At 56.1% G+C, this 18,415-nt stretch overlaps 1 protein-coding gene across 1 annotated transcript; it reads right to left on the bottom strand.

The window, feature by feature from the left end:
• Window positions 1–1,520: 1,520 nt before the first annotated feature.
• On the bottom strand, window positions 1,521–12,403 carry LOC147598761 (BPI fold-containing family B member 4-like). Its single transcript, XM_086760834.1, has 15 exons — window positions 11,411–12,403; window positions 10,538–10,652; window positions 9,951–10,055; window positions 9,547–9,702; window positions 8,039–8,102; window positions 7,576–7,639; window positions 7,092–7,183; window positions 6,267–6,440; window positions 5,844–5,897; window positions 5,042–5,209; window positions 4,863–4,930; window positions 3,486–3,528; window positions 3,031–3,094; window positions 2,585–2,661; window positions 1,521–2,000 (listed from the first exon to the last, which is right to left on the bottom strand). The coding sequence occupies exons 1-15, from the start codon at window positions 11,553–11,555 to the stop codon at window positions 1,977–1,979; spliced, it is 1,413 nt and encodes a 470-aa protein (XP_086616960.1). The 5' UTR covers window positions 11,556–12,403; the 3' UTR covers window positions 1,521–1,976.
• Window positions 12,404–18,415: the final 6,012 nt, after the last annotated feature.

The following is an 18,415-nucleotide window of genomic DNA, read 5'->3' as shown; positions in this document are numbered from 1 at the left end:
GAAACATCCAAGGCCAGGTTGGATGAGGCTCTGAGCAACCTGATCCGGTTGGAGCTGTCCCTGCTCCGTGCAGGGGGGTTGGACTGGGTGGGCTTTGAAGGTCCCTTCCCACCCAAACCCTTCTGTGAGTCTGTGAACCAGAACGCACACAGAAGCGCTGGCCAAAGAGTGTGCACAAAAGGTGCTGACCTGCACTCACCGTTCAGAAGGTGTTTGCTCAGGAACCAGAGCAAAGCCCTGCACAAACAGCGCCCTTTGTGCCACCCTGCGGGCAGAAAGCACGGATGGAGAAGCCAAGCACGATCAATCTCGTCACCCTGAGATGTCACAAAGCAGCTGCGAGCGCTCCGGCTGTGTGGCTGCCCACGCTCACCCTGCCCACTGCGCCACAGGGCACACAGCCCCCCAAAACCCCTCCGTGTCAGCGCCGCAGCCGTGCCGGCCTCAGAGAGCACGAGCAGCTGGGGCTGAAGCTCCCTGCTCACGGCACAGCCCGATCGCCCCCGGCGTTCCCTCATGTTCACACTCAGCTTCGCAGAAGTTCCTCACTGACTGGCCCTTGGAGAGCGCGGTCCCAGCAGCACCACCAGCCTGCACCGGGCTGGGGGCCAAAAGGAGCTGTTCAGACTCGCCAAAACACCGGCCTCCAGCATTCCCGGGTGCTGCAGCCCACCCCAGGCCCCAGCCGTGACACAAGACCCACCACCCCGCGCGATGACAGTGCGTGACACAGGTTTGCTGTTTGGCCCAGCACGGGAGAGCTCTGGGCGGTTTGCACAAACCGGGACTGCCCAGGGGTCCAGCGCGTCCGCTGTGGCATCCAGCGGTTCCTCTGCAACCTCTCCCTGCGACGCTGGAGTTAACGTGACAGCCAAGGGCTTTGGCCAGGCAGACACCGAACCACTCTTACCTTTGGGCAGAACCGCAGCTCAGGGCATCGCCCCGTCTCTCACCCGGCCGGTGCCAGCGCCTTCCACACTCCACCCGCGCTTCGACACAGCACCCCTGGCTTTGGGGACACCAGCAAGAAATAACATACCTGTAATAGCGCCTAGTGCTGGGAAAAATGCGTGTCTGAGAGGCCATTTAAGACCTCAGATTTATTTTTCTATTTTACCCAGAATAATTTGTTTTTCTGAAATAAAAAACGCCTGAACTCTTTTCCCTGTGACGCACAGGCTGTTCCATCAGTCTGAGCAGACCTGGGCCATTGCGGGCGGACGGGTGTGCTGCAGCGTTAGCGTATTTCTCAGTTGTCTGGTAATGAAGTTTTCCCTGCAGGTTCTATTAGAAAATGCTTCGCCACCTCTGGATATTCAATTTCATTCTGCTTGTGGACTAGCATTTGGTGGGTAGGTTACCTGGCCAGGAGTAGCCACTGAAATTCCAGTGGTTTTTTCCCCCTCAGGAAGTTTCAAGCTGCAAACCAAAAGACCAGTTGTCAGAAAGGAACCAGACCCCAGAGCAGGGCAGACACTTCCCCTGAGAAGCACCAGAAACCAGAAGCCCATTCCAAGCGCTACAAAAGTAGGAATGTTTATTAAAAGAGTTTGGTGACAAACATATCCCGAGCTCCCGCTCAGCACGTTGGCCCCTTCCGAACACGGCCGTGGCAGTTACTTGGAAAGCCATACACAAGATCACTTTTTCATTCTATCACGAACAATTTTCCCTCAGAACAAATTGAACAATTCCACTGCAGCATCACACGCAGCCGCTGTAACTGCGACCAGAAAATCACGCTGATTTTCTCCAAATAAATATTTGTACAGAGCTGCCTGTCGGGTTTTGGCTTGCGCAAGTACCTCAGTGCTCACACGAGCCAGGTAACTTCAAAGTGTCTGAAACGTTAACAGGAATCTTGAATCAAGTTTAGAAAAGAAAAGTAGATACTGCCATCTCGATGCTCCGTCCTCGCCATCTGTCTGCCTCCTTCCCCGCCCGGGAACGCCGCCCTGCGCCTGGCGCTGCCCAGCTCACACCAGGATCGCCACCAGGCCCTGCAGAAGCGCAAGGAGCGACACATCCGCGTTATTTCCCGACCGCGAGGGATGCTGGCTCACAACCGCTTCTCAGCGGCGCGCAGTGAGGAGACAACCCTCTTGCAAAATATCACACCAAATTTGTAACGAGGAGGGCACAGGTGTGGGAGAACGTCCCAGCTCCTCTGGGACTTCTCCGGGATGCACAGGGCTGGAATTTGGTGCCACTCAAGACCCTCTGAGCGGTGCCACTGGGGAGGGCTCGCAGAGCACCTTGGCCCAGACCCGAGCTGCTCTCAGGGCTCTCCGGCAAGGAGAGGCAGCCTGGCGGGGGGAAGCTGGGCCGGTCCCGGGGGGCTGAACGTTGCTCCCTGCGCACCCGGTTTGGTAACGCTCACAGGCACGGAGTGCTCAGCAGCTTTTCTGATCTGACGGAGGTCAGACAGAGCAACCCCTTCTGGCCTTTCACAGCCAAAAATCCATGGCTTTTGCCAAGGAACCCAGCGCTGGCAGGGTCCCGTTGCAGCAGCCGGCAGCTCAAAGCAGCCCCAGAAACCCACGCCTGCGCCCTGCGGGAGGGAGCGGCCTTTCCAAACACTTACCGCTCCTATCTGGATGTTCGCGTTTACTAAGGGGATGCCCAGCACGTTTGGCAGCGGGATCCCAATGCGCAGGGCGCCTGCAGGGGACAGACAGGTCCTTACGCGCCGCCGAGGGACCAGCCCCGCTCCCGCCCCGCTGCCCAGCTGCTCCCGCGGAGGGTGAGGGGCGCAGAGCCGTGCGGGGGCGCAGAGCCGCGCGGGGGCACGGACGACGGCAGCACCCTGTGCGCAATGCCTTTCCTTACGCTCTCCACCACCGACTCTTGCCAGGGCCCTTAGGTGGGGTGGACGGGGTGAGAATAAGGCTGGGGCTTTGAACTGCAGCCTCAGACGGGGACTGCAGACCTGTCATCACTCCAACCCTCCTGCAACGGCTTTCGATCACGCACACCCCTCTTCCCGCTCAGCCACAGCCCTCCCACACCCAGCGCTCCCCGTCCCCTCACCGTTGAGGAGGGGCACGAGCGTCTCCACCATCAGGCTGCTGCAGTGGGGCCTCAGGCTGGAAACCTGCACCGGAGGAGGGAGATGCGCGTGAGCGGCGCTGCCAGGTATAGGATAGTGAGGCAAACAGTCCTTCTTTTCCTCAGAGCAAACTTAATTTTTTTTCCTCAATTTGTATTTGATTCTTCCTTTGGGAAACCTTCTACCAGGCACAACTCCTGCTGGAGCAGCTTTGCCAAGCAGGGGTGAATAAACAGCCCCTGGGCTCTCCATCTTCTGAAAGAAGAATAGCTACAGCCTACAAAGCAGAGCAGCTAACAACCAAGACCCGCAGCAGACGCAGTCCTCACAGCCAGGACAGGTCCCAGCATCACACAGCGACCGCGTGCCCCGCTCCTGCCCAGCGCTCGGCCGCTCTGCCCGCCCAGGGAAGCCCAGCCCGCGGCAGAAGGCTTACGTTGCTGATGCCGACATCAGAGGACTCCAGGGAGAGGGAAGTGCTGCAGGGAAAGGAAAGCAAACAGCCCGTCAGATGCCAAGTCACTGGCCAGAGCTCCCAGATCGCTGCCGAGAGCCCCTGGCGCCTCCCGGCGCGGCGTTACGCAGCCCACGGGCAGGGGTGCCCCCAAGGGATCGCCGGGGCAGCCATGAAGCGGTCACTGCCCTGTACCACAAACAACAGGCACTGCCACACTTGCGGGAGAGAAAAGAAAACAGGAAAGGAAAAGCTTAAACTAATTTTTATTTGCTTGGAAATGAAGCAGCACTGCAACAGGGCGCACACCAGCTCTCGGCTTCCCCTTCCCTCTCCGTGCCTGGGTGGCTATTGACCTCAGGACGGAGCCCGCTCCTGCCCAGCTGGGAGCAGAGCCCCCCAAAACAGCATTCAGCTGGAGCTAGAGATTGTGAGCTCTGGAGAACCTGCTACAGCTCTGATCTGTCATTGCAATCACACAGCTGTCTCCACGGCTAAGACCTGTGCTTTATTTCCACTTTGAACTTCTCTTCCCTGCCTCCGTTGACTCTTGTTATACCTTTGTCTATTGAATTAAAAGCCCTTTGACGCGTTTCTATTCTCTCTATCGCTGCGTACAAGCTATGCCAATGTTGCTTCTAAATCTAACTCTCTGACAAGCTGAACGGCATGAAATCCTCAGAGCTCACACTGCGAGAAATGCTTTCCAATCTTCAATCACACCTCGGCTGCACTAATGGCACTCCTTGCCGTTATTCCTCTATCACTCACCCCGATATCCGACATTTCACACCGCTGCCGGACCAAAGCCAAGCTGACAGCCTCAGTTAGCCAGGTTCTCTCATTTCTCCTTACAAAACCCACACAGACTTTTCCCCCCGTCTCCTGAAACTGCCCCGCTGCCCTACCGTGTCCTGGACGTCAGCAGCCCTGTGCCCCTCGTGCCGCCAGTCGGCTACGACGTTCTCAGGTTGGGAAATGAAATGTCTGCTTTACAGACATGGAAAAGCATCTCGAGGCCGCGGCTCCCACGCTAACGGTGCAAGGCAGAGGACATCACCAGCCTGCGAGAGAGCAGTGCTGGCTTTGTCACCGCCGTGCTTGTGCCACGCTCCCGTCCCTTCGCCATGGACAGGCACCCCAGCAGCGCTGCCTCACCGAGGGACTCGCTGCTGTGGCACTCGGAGCATCCCTGGTGAGTTGCAGCCCTTCCTGCTGTCCTGCTCGCTCTCTCCTGGCCACTGCTTCTCAGAAAACCGAGCCCGTACCCCGGGCTCTGGGGAAGCCGGAGCTCCCCGGCACAGCTAAGGAGCCAGGGCCGGCTCGGGGGAGCAAGCAGCCGTGGCGGGGACAGCCTACCTGCCCAGGGACAAGCCCAGCACCAGCCTGCCTCCCACAATCGACATGTCGGCGTTTAGACCGAGGTCCTGCAAGCAGACAGGGAGAGGATCAGCCCATGGAGACGTCCCCACCCCAGCTGCCAGGCGCTTGGCTGGCCGCAGGCCGCACCAGCTTGAGGTCTGTACGCCCACACTTACGGCCTTCAGCAGCATGAGGTTGATGATGGGTCCATCTAAAGGATTAACGAGCACCTGCATCATGACCAAAAGCTTGACGGTGGCTTTGCTTTCTTCCAGGAGGATGAGTGGGTTCCCGGACAAGGTCAGCTTAATGCTCAGAAGGTCGGTCTCACGGCAGACGGGGCACTGTGGGAATCAGGGACACGTGGAGGTGGCTGCCCACGTCCCGCTGGCCAGGCAGGGGAGCGGCAGTCCTGCGGTGCACTCTCACAGCCCTATAACTCTGTAGGGCCCCCCCAAGATCACACAGACCTCGGACCAGCCAAATTTACAGAGCAGAGAGATCCAGCAGCGCGGGTCGGTGCTCCCCGCTGCGGGCCAGAAGGGGCTGAGGAAGCCAAGGCGGACGCGAAGGGGGCTGTGGCCCTAAGAGGGAGCTCGTGGGGCCCCAGAAATGGGAGCTGCCAGGCGTTTATCCGCTCTTTCTGTCAACGGCTGTGAGCTGAGAGAGAAGACGCTCTGCTGCTGAGGGAGCGGGAGGAGGTCGGCCACAGCTGATGGCGCACAGGGCAGCGGGCCCCGCACAGAGGCACAAACCTCCGCTCCCTCACCCGCTCCCACCGGCCGGGCTGGCCGCCGGCAGCCTGGAGCTACGCTGGCACGGCTCAGCCACATCGCATGCTCAGCATGGCCGAGGGGAGGGCAGCAGAAGACCAGAGACCAGCAGCAGCAGCGCACTGGCACGTCCAGGTGCATCACTTGGACGGCCTCCGACCTGGCGAGGCTTACGCAAACCCTTAGGCCGGCAGAAGTCACTCACCTCAGCAGGAACGAGGGCCAAGATGGCTTCTTGCAGGAGGCTGGCACCGGACAACTGTTGGAACAAAAGCACAAGTGAGCGCTCCAGTCCATTTCAGCAACACCCGTCCTGCCGGGGCCACCCCTCTCCGCTTGTGTCCCCGTTCCCAGCCAGCTTGTTTGGGCTCCTGGGGCCAGTCCCACCGTCCCCGGCGAAGCCACGGGCAGCTCAGCCGCTCGCTGACCCACGTTACGGCAGCGCCCTGACCCCTCAGCCTCCTCCCCTGCTCCGCGCCGCCTGGGCTGTTCGCGGTCGGTCGCTGAGGTGAGAGCAACCAGCCGTCAACGCCACGTGTAGCGCGCTCCCCGAGAGGCGGTGAGCTCAGGCCGACGCGCGCCCCTTGCCACCTCCCCGGCACCAACGCAGCGGCGTTGCTACGCTCACAGTCTCCGGCGGGCAGGTGAAGGTCTGCGGCGCGAGCTGCAGCAGGAAGGACAGGGCTGCGTTGAGAAAGCCCTGCCGCAGCGCCAAGAGCAGGACGTTGTCCAGCAGCGGGGGCAACGCAGAGGGGGACGAGTCGTGGGGGATGATGCTGCCTCCCACATGCTTTACCGCACCCTGCAACGAGAGGCGACACGACGTTAAACCGATCCTTCGGAGCCACACGGGCATTAAACCGATCGTTCGAAGCCGCGAGGCATGCCCACGTCCTCGCGATGGAGAGCGCAGGGTCTGTGCCAGCGGAAACAGCCCCCCTCTCAACAGCGGCTTAGAGAAGCACAGGATTCGGAGGGTTCCCTCTATATTTAATAGGTGGAAGGAGCTGATAAAGGCCAGAGTGCACCATCAAGATCTTCTTGGCTAACAACACACTTTGTCCAAAAGGCAACTCACTGCTTCATCTCATCCTCGAGATTTCACTCCAAGAGCAGAGGAGCGGTGAAGGCGCTGCCCGCCGGGGTCCCGGCCCTGCCCGCCCCCCCTCCAGCACCCAGCCAAGGGCCAGCCATCCCTGGCCTCCGCCACAGACTGGCCCCAGTGCCACCCACGCGCTGAGGAGGCCAGCCCTGGCTGTCGGGGGTGGTGGGGGCAAAGACTGGTCCCAGGGCAGGGTCTGCACCACAGCCAGAGCATTTCCAGAGCAAGCCATGAGCCCAGCTCCTCCTGCAGTTGTACTGGAAGGAGACAACCGCTCCCGCGGGCTGAGGGTGAACAGTCAGAGCCACCACGCTGCAGCTGCGTCCGCGGGGTCACGCAACGTTCACTTACATCTAAATCGAAGCCAAGGAAACTGCCAGAGGTAAACGGGAGGTTGGCCAGCCGGTAGTGAATCGTTCCTGCCGTACCGATGGGGAACACCGCTTCACGGAAAGAGAGGGGAAAAAAAACAACCACATTACAACATCAGGAGACACCACCTGACCCCGCAGGTCCCAGCCGGCCTGCACACCCACAGCCAGGCCCTGCCAGCGCTCGCTGCGACTTGGAACAGGCAAAGCATCCCCAAATTCTGCTTTGCAGGATCTGCGCTTGGAACAGAGCCCCGAACAAGCACCAGACAAGCTAAATGCAGGGGCGATGTGTAAGGGTGGTGTGAGGAGGGCCGGGGTGCGAGCAGCTCGCTTGAGCAGCGCAGGCGTGAGCCCCGGGCTCAGGAGCAGCCCTGCAGAAGCGCAGCTCTTCCCTGACGGCTTACGGCCAGGGCACGTCCCTCCGCGGGACCGCAGGGACCTCGCCCCCAAACACAACGCACCGTTGAGCGTGCGCAGGACCTCGACGTTCACAAGGTTGACGACTATATTGACTACCGGGCACAGCTGCAACACAAAGCAGAAACGCAACTGCTCAAGCCCCCCTCGCCACCCCTCCGCAGGGAGCCCTCACCCCACAGCCTGACCAGACCCTTTTCATCTGAATCCCCGGGAAAAAGCGCTGCCCGGTATTAGGGCAGCAGCTGGGAGGCTGTGAAGGACTTGGGAGCAGCGGAGCATCCCCAGAGCTGTGGTACCGCACCAGAGGGGACGGCTTTGATCTGGGGAATATTCCAGGGGTCGCCCGCGGGCAGGAGCGCGCCAGCAGCAGCCAGGTCAGCCTGTCGAGCGGCGCACGCCAGCGACGTGGGAAAGCAACGTGGAAAGAGGGCGCAGCTTGCTGTCACCCCATGACGTGTTGTTCCTGGCATTTTAGCCATGAAGGGAGGGCATCTCGAAGCTTACCAGGCTGGGCAGAGTTGCTGTCAGCTGCTTAAGAACAATCTCATTTACCGACAGGGACAGTAAGCTGGAAAGGAGAGAAAAAAAAGATTCCTGACCGGTCCAAACACAGCTCCAGGAGGGGAGACCAAAGGATCTCCAGCCTCCACCTTACACACTGGCACATCCTTCGCCATCCCATCAGGGACCTTGCCGCATCCTCCGCCGCCCCTCCAGAGACCCTGCTGCGGCTCAGGCTGGCGAGAGCAGGGGCTGTGCAGGAGGCACGGGGAGAAGGAGCGGCTGGCCTCACCGAGGGCAGGGCTGGGCTGATTTCTGGGGCGTGCAGACACCGCTGTGCAAGAGGAGCGAGCCCCTCGCACTGTAACCCGAGTTTGGCTGTGTCCCTGTGGTGCCGACATCAGTGCTGCAGCTAATGGAAGGGGGAGGTGTTATGAAACGTCTCCGTGTTAGTTATGGGAAATGAACAATTTACATGTGGAATAACAAGAGGAGAAAGCTGCTGCATAACATTTCAACCCTTCTGCCAAATAGATCACTCTGGGCCGCGTGACGCCTGCAGGCAGCACAGAGCCATTTACTTTGGTAATCAATATATTTCTGGACTACTGACTTAGAACATGCAGCAGCACACTCAGCAAGCCACAGACAGCAGGAATTCATAATGCTCCTCGTTATTCGTGCCCGAGTTCTGCCTACAGACGCAGCTGAGGAGCTGCCATGAAGCCGGTCGCGTCCCTCTGCGCTGCCCCCAACCCCGGGGGAGCTCACTTCTGCACACTGTCACTTTAATCCCGCTAAAACGTAAAACACGGCCCCCAGCGCCGGTGAGTCGTGTTCCTCTGCTCACTTACGCAGTCCCTCTCCAACCAGCTGCTGCACTGATTGAAATATAATGCAGAACGCAAAAATTAATTAGGAGAAATTAAATGAACCTGAAAAGTGAGTAATTCAAAAGAAAATATTTCCCCTCGATCAATTTACTCTTGCATTCATCAATACATGAAGTCAGCAAATTCTTTCTGCCAAGAATTTAATAAGACTGAGCAAGAGATGGGACATTTGCATGGAATTACACGTCCCCACAGTGCTCAGACCAAAGTCCATACGCCCGGCATCTTTCTGCGATGCAGCCCAAGGCAGAGGATAAAACCAGGGCAAGCAGTGGCGCTGCTTTCCTAGAACGCTCCCTGCCCGGTTATTCCTACTGTTTGGATGCCAGCTCACTAGCCGAGGCCAGAGCCAGCGCACTGGAAGAGGTGCCAAACCTCACCCTTCAGATTCGAAAATTTCCACGCACAAACAGGGCAAATTAGCCTTCCTCCCCCAACACCAAAGATTTTGCCCGTTCCACTGAAGCAACTGGCTTTAGCAACGGGAAAGAAATTCCTTCCCCGAGGCCTGGCTCCACATCAGCTTAACCCTGTCTGTGTCCTGGCAGACCTGCGAGATCACTGGATCCAGAGAAGAGGATCACAGGCAATGGAAAACGTAAACCCACAGGCACTTACCCAGAGAGGAGCTTGATCTTTATGGCACCGAGAACACAGAGGCAGTCTTCAATGACGACCTGGAAGGTACCCAACTCAAAATTCATGCATTTAACGTTGGCAGTGATGTTCACGTTCGCTAAGATACCAATCAGTTCTGAAACAAGGCCAACGAGGCTGAAAAAAAGTAAATGGTTGAACAGATTTCATCTCTCAGCTTCTAACCAGAGACAGCCACAAACTGCACCTCTGTCTCCCGCAATCCACTACAAGAGCCGTGAGCCATCTTTTGGTGCCTGTTCTGCTCTGCGACTTTACTATAGGTAAACACACCTGGACATCCACAAAAGATTCAAAATGTCGCAGAAGAGGAAGCCTGGGGATAGGGTTTTCCCTTAACAGCGACCACGAAACACCACGCTCACCAGTTGCCGCCAAGCTCCAGCTTCGTGATGATGGTAATCTGGACGCCCATTCCCGGCAGCAGCACCACCGACAGCCTGGGGAGCCTGACCTTGACAAGGTGCAGCCTGCGAACGACAGCAAAAGCCAGCACAAATTCACAGCATCTCCTACCAGCTGAGCAGCTGCCTGCACTGAGGAACCTGCAGTGCTCACATCACCACGGCCACCTCCAGCTGGAGACGTGAGCAAGAGGCACCAGCCCTGGGATGAGACAGAGCATGCAGCTGGAACCCAAAAGAAGGCACCCTGGAATCAGAGTGCGATGGAAGCCAACTTCATAAAGCAGTCAACTTTTTCTCTCTTGGGCACCTTCCTGTCCCTTTCTGTGCTGTCAAGCATCTCAGGTATCAACAGCAGCATCAAAATCATCGTTCTGCATCACCAGCCGCCTTGCTACCACACACAAAGCGTCTGTTGGGCCAGAGTTTCAGTACCAAAATAAACCGAGGGTAACGGCTTGGGCCAAGCATGCCAACGCAGCTCAGCTCTGCTGCCTCAGTGTTGCTGGCCGAGGTGCGCCCACAGAGAAGCCCGCGCTCTCACTTACCCAGTGATGCTGGTGGGAGGGTTCAGCAGACCCCCTTCACCCATGATGTTCGGGAGCACAAGGCCCTGCAGGTGCTGCTGGAGAAGTCCGTTCTGGAGTATGGCATCTGAGAGAACTGGGAAACAACTCTGCGTGAGGACCAGCCCTCGTAGCAGCGACCTCCCTCCACTCGGTCAGATCCGTGCCGGCAGAAGAGTCACACACAAAGCCCCACCGCTCCCCGAACTACTTCTGAAGCCATTAGCTGTCTCAGGGCAGTCAGTGAGGTTTTACAGGGGGTGATGTTTTACAACGTGCACTAAACCAGAACTGCCCCTGCTGAACCAGCCAGCGGGGACAGCAGTGGGGAGCATCCCCCCACTCCGGCTTACAGCGCGCTGTGCGCTACCAGGAATAACAGCAAACCCCTCAGCGGGAGCTCTGCTGCAATTCACAACTTGTTTCCCACTTGTAAAGGGGTTGGTTTGGTTTTTTGGTGTTTTTGTTTTGTTTTGTTTTAAATAGAAGCAACTTGAAACAAGCCCTTTTTTTGTTGGAGCATTGCAAATGTTAACATGGCCACTGAACTTCACAGCAGTTTTTTGCCAAATATCAGCTGCTCCAATGCGGAAATGAGAAACTAAGGCAAAAACAGGAACTAATCCAGATCTAGCCCTGGAATTCTGTGTGGCTGTTTGGTGCTGAAACGTGTCCCAGTTCCGGAGCTGAGAGCTTTCCCTGACCTATGAACCCAGTGATGGCTGTCAGAAGCTCTAAGCAAAGTCTGCAGCCCTAAGGAACTATAAAATAAAGCTGAAGACACTCAGGAGGTTTTACTCCACATCACGGTCCCGCATAGCTCTCAAAATAACGTAACTCATGTTTTCTAGTTACCATGCTGCATGGCCCCAGGACTGACGGCGCAGGACAGATCGGACAAGACTTCTTGAGAGCGTGAGAGGACGCCACAGAAAATGACAATTCCAAAAAGCTTCAGCATCATCATGTCCAGAAGATTCCCTGCTGGCAAGGCAGACATCAGAGTGAAAGGTGGGGGGAAGCCTCTGAGAAGAGAGCCCTGAGTCTCTACAAGGAAAGAGGTCGAGCGAGAAATCCCTGCTCCGCTCTTTGTCGAGCTCAGGTGAAACTCCACCGGAGCCCGGGGCAGCAGGACATTGTCTGTGTCCACGCACGTGGACAGACTTCAAGTGTGGGTCGATAAAACCCCTTTCCTTCGTGACTTTCCCCAAATACCCTACGTGTTCACGCAAAAGAAAGCCAAACTGCCTTTCCCCTGATCTGACGTGTAGGCAGCCGTTGTTCCTGTGTCCCTTCAGCGAACAGCTACACGTTGTGGTAAGGGTCTTTGCCAAGAGAAGCATCTGAGGATTATTCTTGCTCTTTCTAACTTCCAAAGCAATAAACTAAAGCTTAAGTGATGAAAATAAGCTAACTATAAAGTTATAAATAATAATGATTAACATAAATTTAATAATGAAGTGACAGACGTAGGTAGATGACCAGGAGCCTGGTGCACACCAAAATCTCCAAGTCAAGCAGCCACGCAGCGGGCACACCGGTCCCGCCAGAGCTGCGAGGCGACGGCACCGCTACCGGGCTGCTCTCCCTGCCACCCGCAGCCCCCGCCGGCCGCGGCTCGGGCGCATGGACGATGTTCTTACCTGCATCAGCTGCAGCCAGCTGGGAAGGGCTTGTGAGACCGCTCGGGCTCTCCTGGAAGCTGTTGAGACTCGGCGGCGTCCTCCCTTTTTTCCTGCAACAGGGGTGGAAGAAGCTGCCCTTATATAAAAACGGCAGCCAGCCAGCCACACCTTTTCCTCACAGCCCCCACGTCTCACGAGCAGGCATCCCTCTACACTCTTGCTCTTTGCAAGCAACACCCAGCTGCCGCCTCTCCTGATTTATTTGAGGCAACGTCACCGCTGACTTGACTGGTTGCCATTTCCCTCTGTGGCCAGGATCACTCGGATGCTGCTTTTCCCCCCGGTCTGTCTTAAAAAAGGATGCCCTGTGGCAGCGGCCCCAGTGAGAATCCCCACACCTTGAGGAAGCCAGCTTTTTGGGAAATCACGAGAATTTCCGAAGCATCTAAATCCGACAGGAGGCTGATGGGGCAGCCTGCACAGGGCAGGCAGCACACGGAGCACACGGGCACGGGTTCAAGGAGGATTATAGTGGGAAACGATCTACTTTTCCCAATAGCCGAGGAGTTGTGGGACTTACAGTGCTCATTCCTGTTTCAAAGGCAATAGGGGAAAAGATTTCGTTGACAAAATGCAATGTGGAGAGATGGCACAAACCTGACAAATGCTGGCTTTGTTGAGACCGAGCTTCAGATGGATTTCAACTGTATCTGTAAAGCGTGCCATGAATTGGCTGTAAAAAATGAAGCTGTAATGAAATTTATAAAGCCGACAATAAATATCATTCAGAATAAGCAATGTTTATGCCAGCTGAATGAGCAGAAACGCTTATTTCAAAGGAAAAACCTCATCCCGCAGGGATGAAAACCTCATCCCTCAGCAGATGCCCCGGCCAGGCTTTGCAGAAGTTTCCATTATGCAGGGCCCCGGGAAGATCTTATCTGGGGACTTTGTTCGGGTCTGGTCACCCATGTTCAACAGGGACCGACTCGGACGGAAAGCGGGCAGCAAAGGGCTGCCGCCGCGGCTGGGAAACCCGGAGCGGCTGGCGCGCTCGGCCTCGCGGAACAGAGATGAGCGGAGATACGATCGTTCTCCACAAACACAGGAGAGGGGTAAATACTGGGCAGGGAGGGGAGAGGAGAGGAGAGCTGCCGGGCTGAGGGACAATGTTGGCACAGGAACAGACACAAGCGAACACGGGCAGGTTGAAGTCAGGAGAAAGCTGCTACCCCCACGGCGAGTTTTGGGTTAGCTTTCCCATGGGAATACAGAAGGCAGCAAAAATGGGGTTAGGATGCTCTTCCACACCACACAAGTTGTCTTCTTGCAATGACAGCGAAGTGCTCTCACTGAGCAGGAGGGTCCTTCCGCACCTGCTTCCGAGGGCTCAGACTCGGAGCGTCCCGTCACAGAAATGCTGCGTGAGCTCTTGTTTTATTTAACACATGCAGTCTGGCCTGCACGCGGTGCGCTGGCGACAGCCCAGGCCCAGGAACAAGGAATGAACTTGTCTCTCCAAGAAGGGTGTAGCACTAGAGCGAAGTCAAAACTCATCTCCCCCAGAAGATGCTGCCCGCTGGGATCGCAACTGCGGCGCTCGCTCAGCGAGGAAAAGGCACGGAGCAAGGCTGCCAGCTCACCCCAGCATCTCCCGGAGGCCCTTCGCGGGCACAAAACCATGCCAGCGGCTCCTCCAGCAGCCGGTCCCGCTCCAGCACACCGCCGTGCCCGCGTCCCAGCGGCAGCTCTAGCCCTGCTTCTCCCATTTACTCCCCGGGTGTCTCAGGGTGATTTACACTTCACGTTTTTATCGCTGACTCTGCTGCTTGCCCTGATACGCTTTTACCGCCTGGGACAATCCATCTGTGCTTCTCTTTTTTCGTTCCCTTCCAAAGAGCCCCAAGCCAAATGCAGGAGGCCGAGCGGTCACCACAAGTGTCCACAGAGAAGGGACAGGAATGCACAGGAACACTGCTGCTGGCAAAAAGCAGCTTCTGAGCAGGTACCCAGGCGTTCCCACGCGGCTTCAGACACACCACTCTGTGCAACGAACGCCCAAGCCGTTGCATGTGCCCAGCACGCCTGCACACTCAGATCAGCTAATCTCACCGTTCAACAGCGAGAGGCAGACATCTGTGCTCGTACCCGACAGACAGGCACCGTGCCAGCTGCGGCCAGCAGAAGCTGTAAGGAAAGCAGCACATTTCATACACCGCCGTAGATATTTCTTCTTGCTGTGTGAGCTTTTCTCCAGTGGCAACCTCTGCCTCCCCCTCATTCCCTCCTTGCAGCAGTGATTTAGACGTCACTTACCAGGAGGCTGACTTCAGTCCCGCCGTGACAGGGGAATATATGTTAAAATGAAGCATTGCAAGAAATGCTGGAAGAGATTATCGCAACACCAACGCTGGGAAGTGGACGGGCTTCTGGAAAGACTGGCACCCGCAGAGGAAAGACACTCCGGATCAGCCCCCGGCATTCCGAACTGCCCCGAGCTGGCGGCTCGGCAAGATGGCGGGTTAAACAGCAACAGGAACTTTGGATGAGTAATATTAATGAAAATAAATATTATAATTTATTAAACATTATTAAATTCACTGCTATTTTTTTTCTCTAATGTTCAGAGCCACAGAAGCCTAGGGAAAACTGAGGAGAGCTGCATACATCTCAAACTAAAATGCTGAGAAACATTAAAAAACAAACAAACAAAAAAACCAGAATTTTTCCGCCATAGTTTAAGGAACACCACCATGTTTTTATGACAAATTGTGGGTTTGAGACATTCCAGAGGTTTGCAGGCTACAGAAACACAAAATTTCTTCATTGTTATGTGGTGAATAAAAAGAAAGATGAGTACCCACACCTCGGCCCATAAGAGTTCTTCATCAGGTAAATAGTAACTCCTAATTAAGAATAGTAACTCCTAATTAAGAATACAGATAAACCGAATCCCTGTTCCTCGAGGTGGAAAACCTAAAGCTGGCAGCACGACCTCCACCCTTGCACAAACACCCAGCCTGTTCTCTCGCAGGGACACTCCCCAGCAGCGGCCGACTGCTTCCCAGTGGATGCTGTCAGCACAAACGAAGGTGCTCAGGTCAGATGTCGATGGAGAGGAACTTCCCTGCTGTCACCAGAAAGAAGTCAGCTCAGGAGGAAGGAGAACGCGCTCAGTAGGAAAACGGCACAGCAAACCTCTAAGTTAGGCTGCTGGAACGAAACTGGGAAAGGGAGGGGAAAAAAATGAAACAGGTTCTAATCACTGACTGCAGCGGGGCTGTGACCCGCCAGCCCCGTTTCCGAACAGCTGGAGTGCAGCTTTCTGAGCTGTTTGCCCTGCCTGTCGCTTTGCTGGGGAGCGCGGCAACGGCGCCAACGCAGCGGGATCTGCACCGCAGTCAGACACCTCGGCCAGCGCGGTGGTCAGCCGCAGTTCCGTCCGGGGGCTGGAAAACAAGCACAGGGAAAAGTGTTGCTGGATGCTGCGTTTGCTCTGCCTCACCGCCAGCAGCCTGGCTCAGGGGAGGTTTTTTCCCCACTCCTGTTTATGAAGTTGCTCAGGGAAATGGAAGGAGAGAACCTCTCCCTGCACTCCCCGACCCAGCGCCACACACTGAATTATGCCGGCCAAACACGCTGCGTTAGCGAACCGTCCGTCTTTGTAACGCTACCTGTGTTCTTGTCTGGGGTGGGATGAATGAATCCTCATAGAGCTAATTTCTAGCACCAGGATTTGTCAAAACATGAACTAAAAACTCCTAGGAAGGGGGTGGAGGGTTTTAATAAAAACTGAAGAATCAAACCACCCTCCAGTTTTGGGTCTGGACCGTAGCCCAGGATTGTCAGAAACCCACAATCCCCACAGCCAAATTTCCAGTTGGTTTAGCAGCTTCCATTGTCAGCAGTCCACAAGGGCAGAGCAGCTTAATTAATACCAATCACCTTCACAACAACGGCGGGCCTGCCAAATCGATCCCAGGCTCGCGCTGACCCAGCTCGCCGCTCGGTGCGCGTAGCAGGGACTGGGGGCTCGTTGCGCGTGGGCAGACGTCAAACGCATCCTGTCCAGATTTACCTGTGTCTGATCGCTCACCCGTGCGGTTTCCTACACAGGGAACTGGAGAAACAGAAACATCATGCCGGGGAAGGACCAGGCAGGGAGCACAGGCAGGAAAATCGGGGAGAGGAACAGGAGATCCGTGGCCGGCAGCTCTGAGCTGCCTGTCAAAAGGAGCGAGAACAGCAGCATCGATTTCTGGCTGCAGCCGCAATGCCGAGCGTAAACAGCAAGGCAGAGTAAAATCGTTGCCATGAGATAACAACAAATCAATGTCTGCAAGAATTTCATAGACAGGAAACTTTCTGCTTCCCAGATGTGAACTGAAGTCAAATGAGCGTAGTGTTATCGGCCGCAGAAAAGGGACAAAACCTCATTAGCCAGACGCAACGTGAGGAGCTGCAGCACAAAACCGGAGGCATTTTTGCAGGAATGTCCTCAGGCCTTGACACAACAGAGCTCCACTGCGCAACGCTGAGAGCGGCACCGGCCAAAGGACTCGCACGGGGAACCGGGTCACGCCAGGCAGGAAAGCGCAGGAAACCCTGCGCATCCTTCCCCAGCTGGGAACACCGGCAGCTTTAGGGAAACACTGGTTTCATTGAGTTTTGCAAAATTTTGTCAGTGTGTGTCATTGCCTGTGGAGACCGAGTTGAAACCCAAGCGCTGCCCTGAGCATCCTCCTGGGTGGGCATCTCGCATCTGGACTTTTTCAGTCCGGCACATCCCCGGTTCCTTTTCCACCTGGCCCCATGCAGGACAAGCCTGGCCGCTTGCCGCAAACCACCTGACGTTCAAAGGCCTGCTCGGGTCAGCAGGAGAGGCTGGCACCTTCCCGCGGGACGGCCAGCAGCCCCCGGTGAAGGGCCGTGGGGCAGACCTGGCTCACTGCCCCACGTTTGGGGTGCGTGGGCAGAACCCCGTGGGCCCACAGGCAGCCCAGCCGCACCGGCAGCCCTACACACGCGCTGCCTGGCGCACGCCTCGGCAGAGGCACGGCAGTGCGGGTTTCTCTGTGATGCAGCGTGCACTTAAAGTCAAACCTAGTCCTATATTTTAAACAAATGAATCCCTCTCCTGCCTTCTTCCCATCACTTCCAATCACTCGCGCTGCGAGCGCTGTGAACACCTCAATTCCTCCTCACTCTTCATTCTTCCAATTTATTTTTTGCCTTCCTTCCCGCCTGGAAAATGGATTTCTGTCCATTTCATTGTCTCTGAAAGTGTCAGCACTGTGGTGCCAACAGAGACTTTTAAAATAAAGACAGCTATTTCCATTTGACTGAAGGAGAGCAACACAGACTCCAAGCCATGTTTCTGTCTTGCCTCAGGTGTGGGGAAGCTTTGCTTTACAAGAAGAAAAGCAATATTGAGTGAAAGCGTCCTCAATCGTCTCTACTAATCCCTGGGAAGAATTAGTAGCAGCCTTATATTACACACATAAGTCTTCTGTAAGACTTCAGGCTTTCGGTCTTATTCTCAGCTGTTAATAGAGACTTGACACGGTCTCTTTGGACACATCGCCAGCACGGGTGGCAGAATCGGTGCCATGCATTGTCCAGACGTTCCTCCAGGGATAAATTACAGCCCCTACAAGCAGGCAGGGGTCTGGAGTCACCACTATGCAAATAAAAGTCTATTTCTAAGGAGATACCAACTGCTCTAAAGAAACTGCAGCCGAAACACAAGAGTGAGCTCATGTTAAACAAGCCTTGCTAATGAGTTAATGATCCTGACGAGCAGGACCGAGGTGTAACTCACCACAGGCTATTTCCCATCCGTAGTCAGTCCAGTGTCGGTTGGTACAAGGATCCTGTTTCAGGGGAGAAGCAAGGAGACGAAGAGGCACCAGTGCAGATGAAATGTGGAGCAGGCGGGAGAGGGCGAAGGACGCAGTTGCGGAGCAGGGGGAGGGCAGCTGTCCCAACTGCAGGTGTCCCAGCACCCTGACCCACGCCCGCAACCATTGAGTCCCCATCCATCCCCTGTCCGGCTCCTGCGCACCGGGGGCACCTTACAGATCTGACAAGCATCTTCCCTCGGCCTCCCCGTTTCCAAACCAAAGAGCAATTTTGATGCAAAAAAAGGGGCGAGAACCCCGGCTCTCAGAGAGGGAAACGAGTGAACGGGAACGAGCAATGTCCGCGTTCTCTCACCCCATGGCGCAGGCAGTGC

This window comes from Chlamydotis macqueenii, chromosome 16, assembly GCF_036417535.1.
Source record: "Chlamydotis macqueenii isolate bChlMac1 chromosome 16, bChlMac1.mat, whole genome shotgun sequence".
Classification (NCBI taxonomy): domain Eukaryota; kingdom Metazoa; phylum Chordata; class Aves; order Otidiformes; family Otididae; genus Chlamydotis; species Chlamydotis macqueenii.
This window is presented reverse-complemented; position numbering and strand designations above follow the sequence as displayed.

Excerpts from the sequence above, each read along its gene's own strand:
- LOC147598761 (XM_086760834.1), bottom strand. The coding sequence starts at position 11,555 with ATGTCTGCCTTGCCAGCAGGGAATCTTCTGGACATGATGATGCTGAAG. Across the intron at positions 10,056-10,537 it reads CCTCCCACCAGCATCACTGG|GCTGCACCTTGTCAAGGTCA; the intron begins GTAAGTGAGAGC and ends TGTCGTTCGCAG. Across the intron at positions 7,640-8,038 it reads CAGCAACTCTGCCCAGCCTG|CTGTGCCCGGTAGTCAATAT; the intron begins GTAAGCTTCGAG and ends TTTGTGTTGCAG.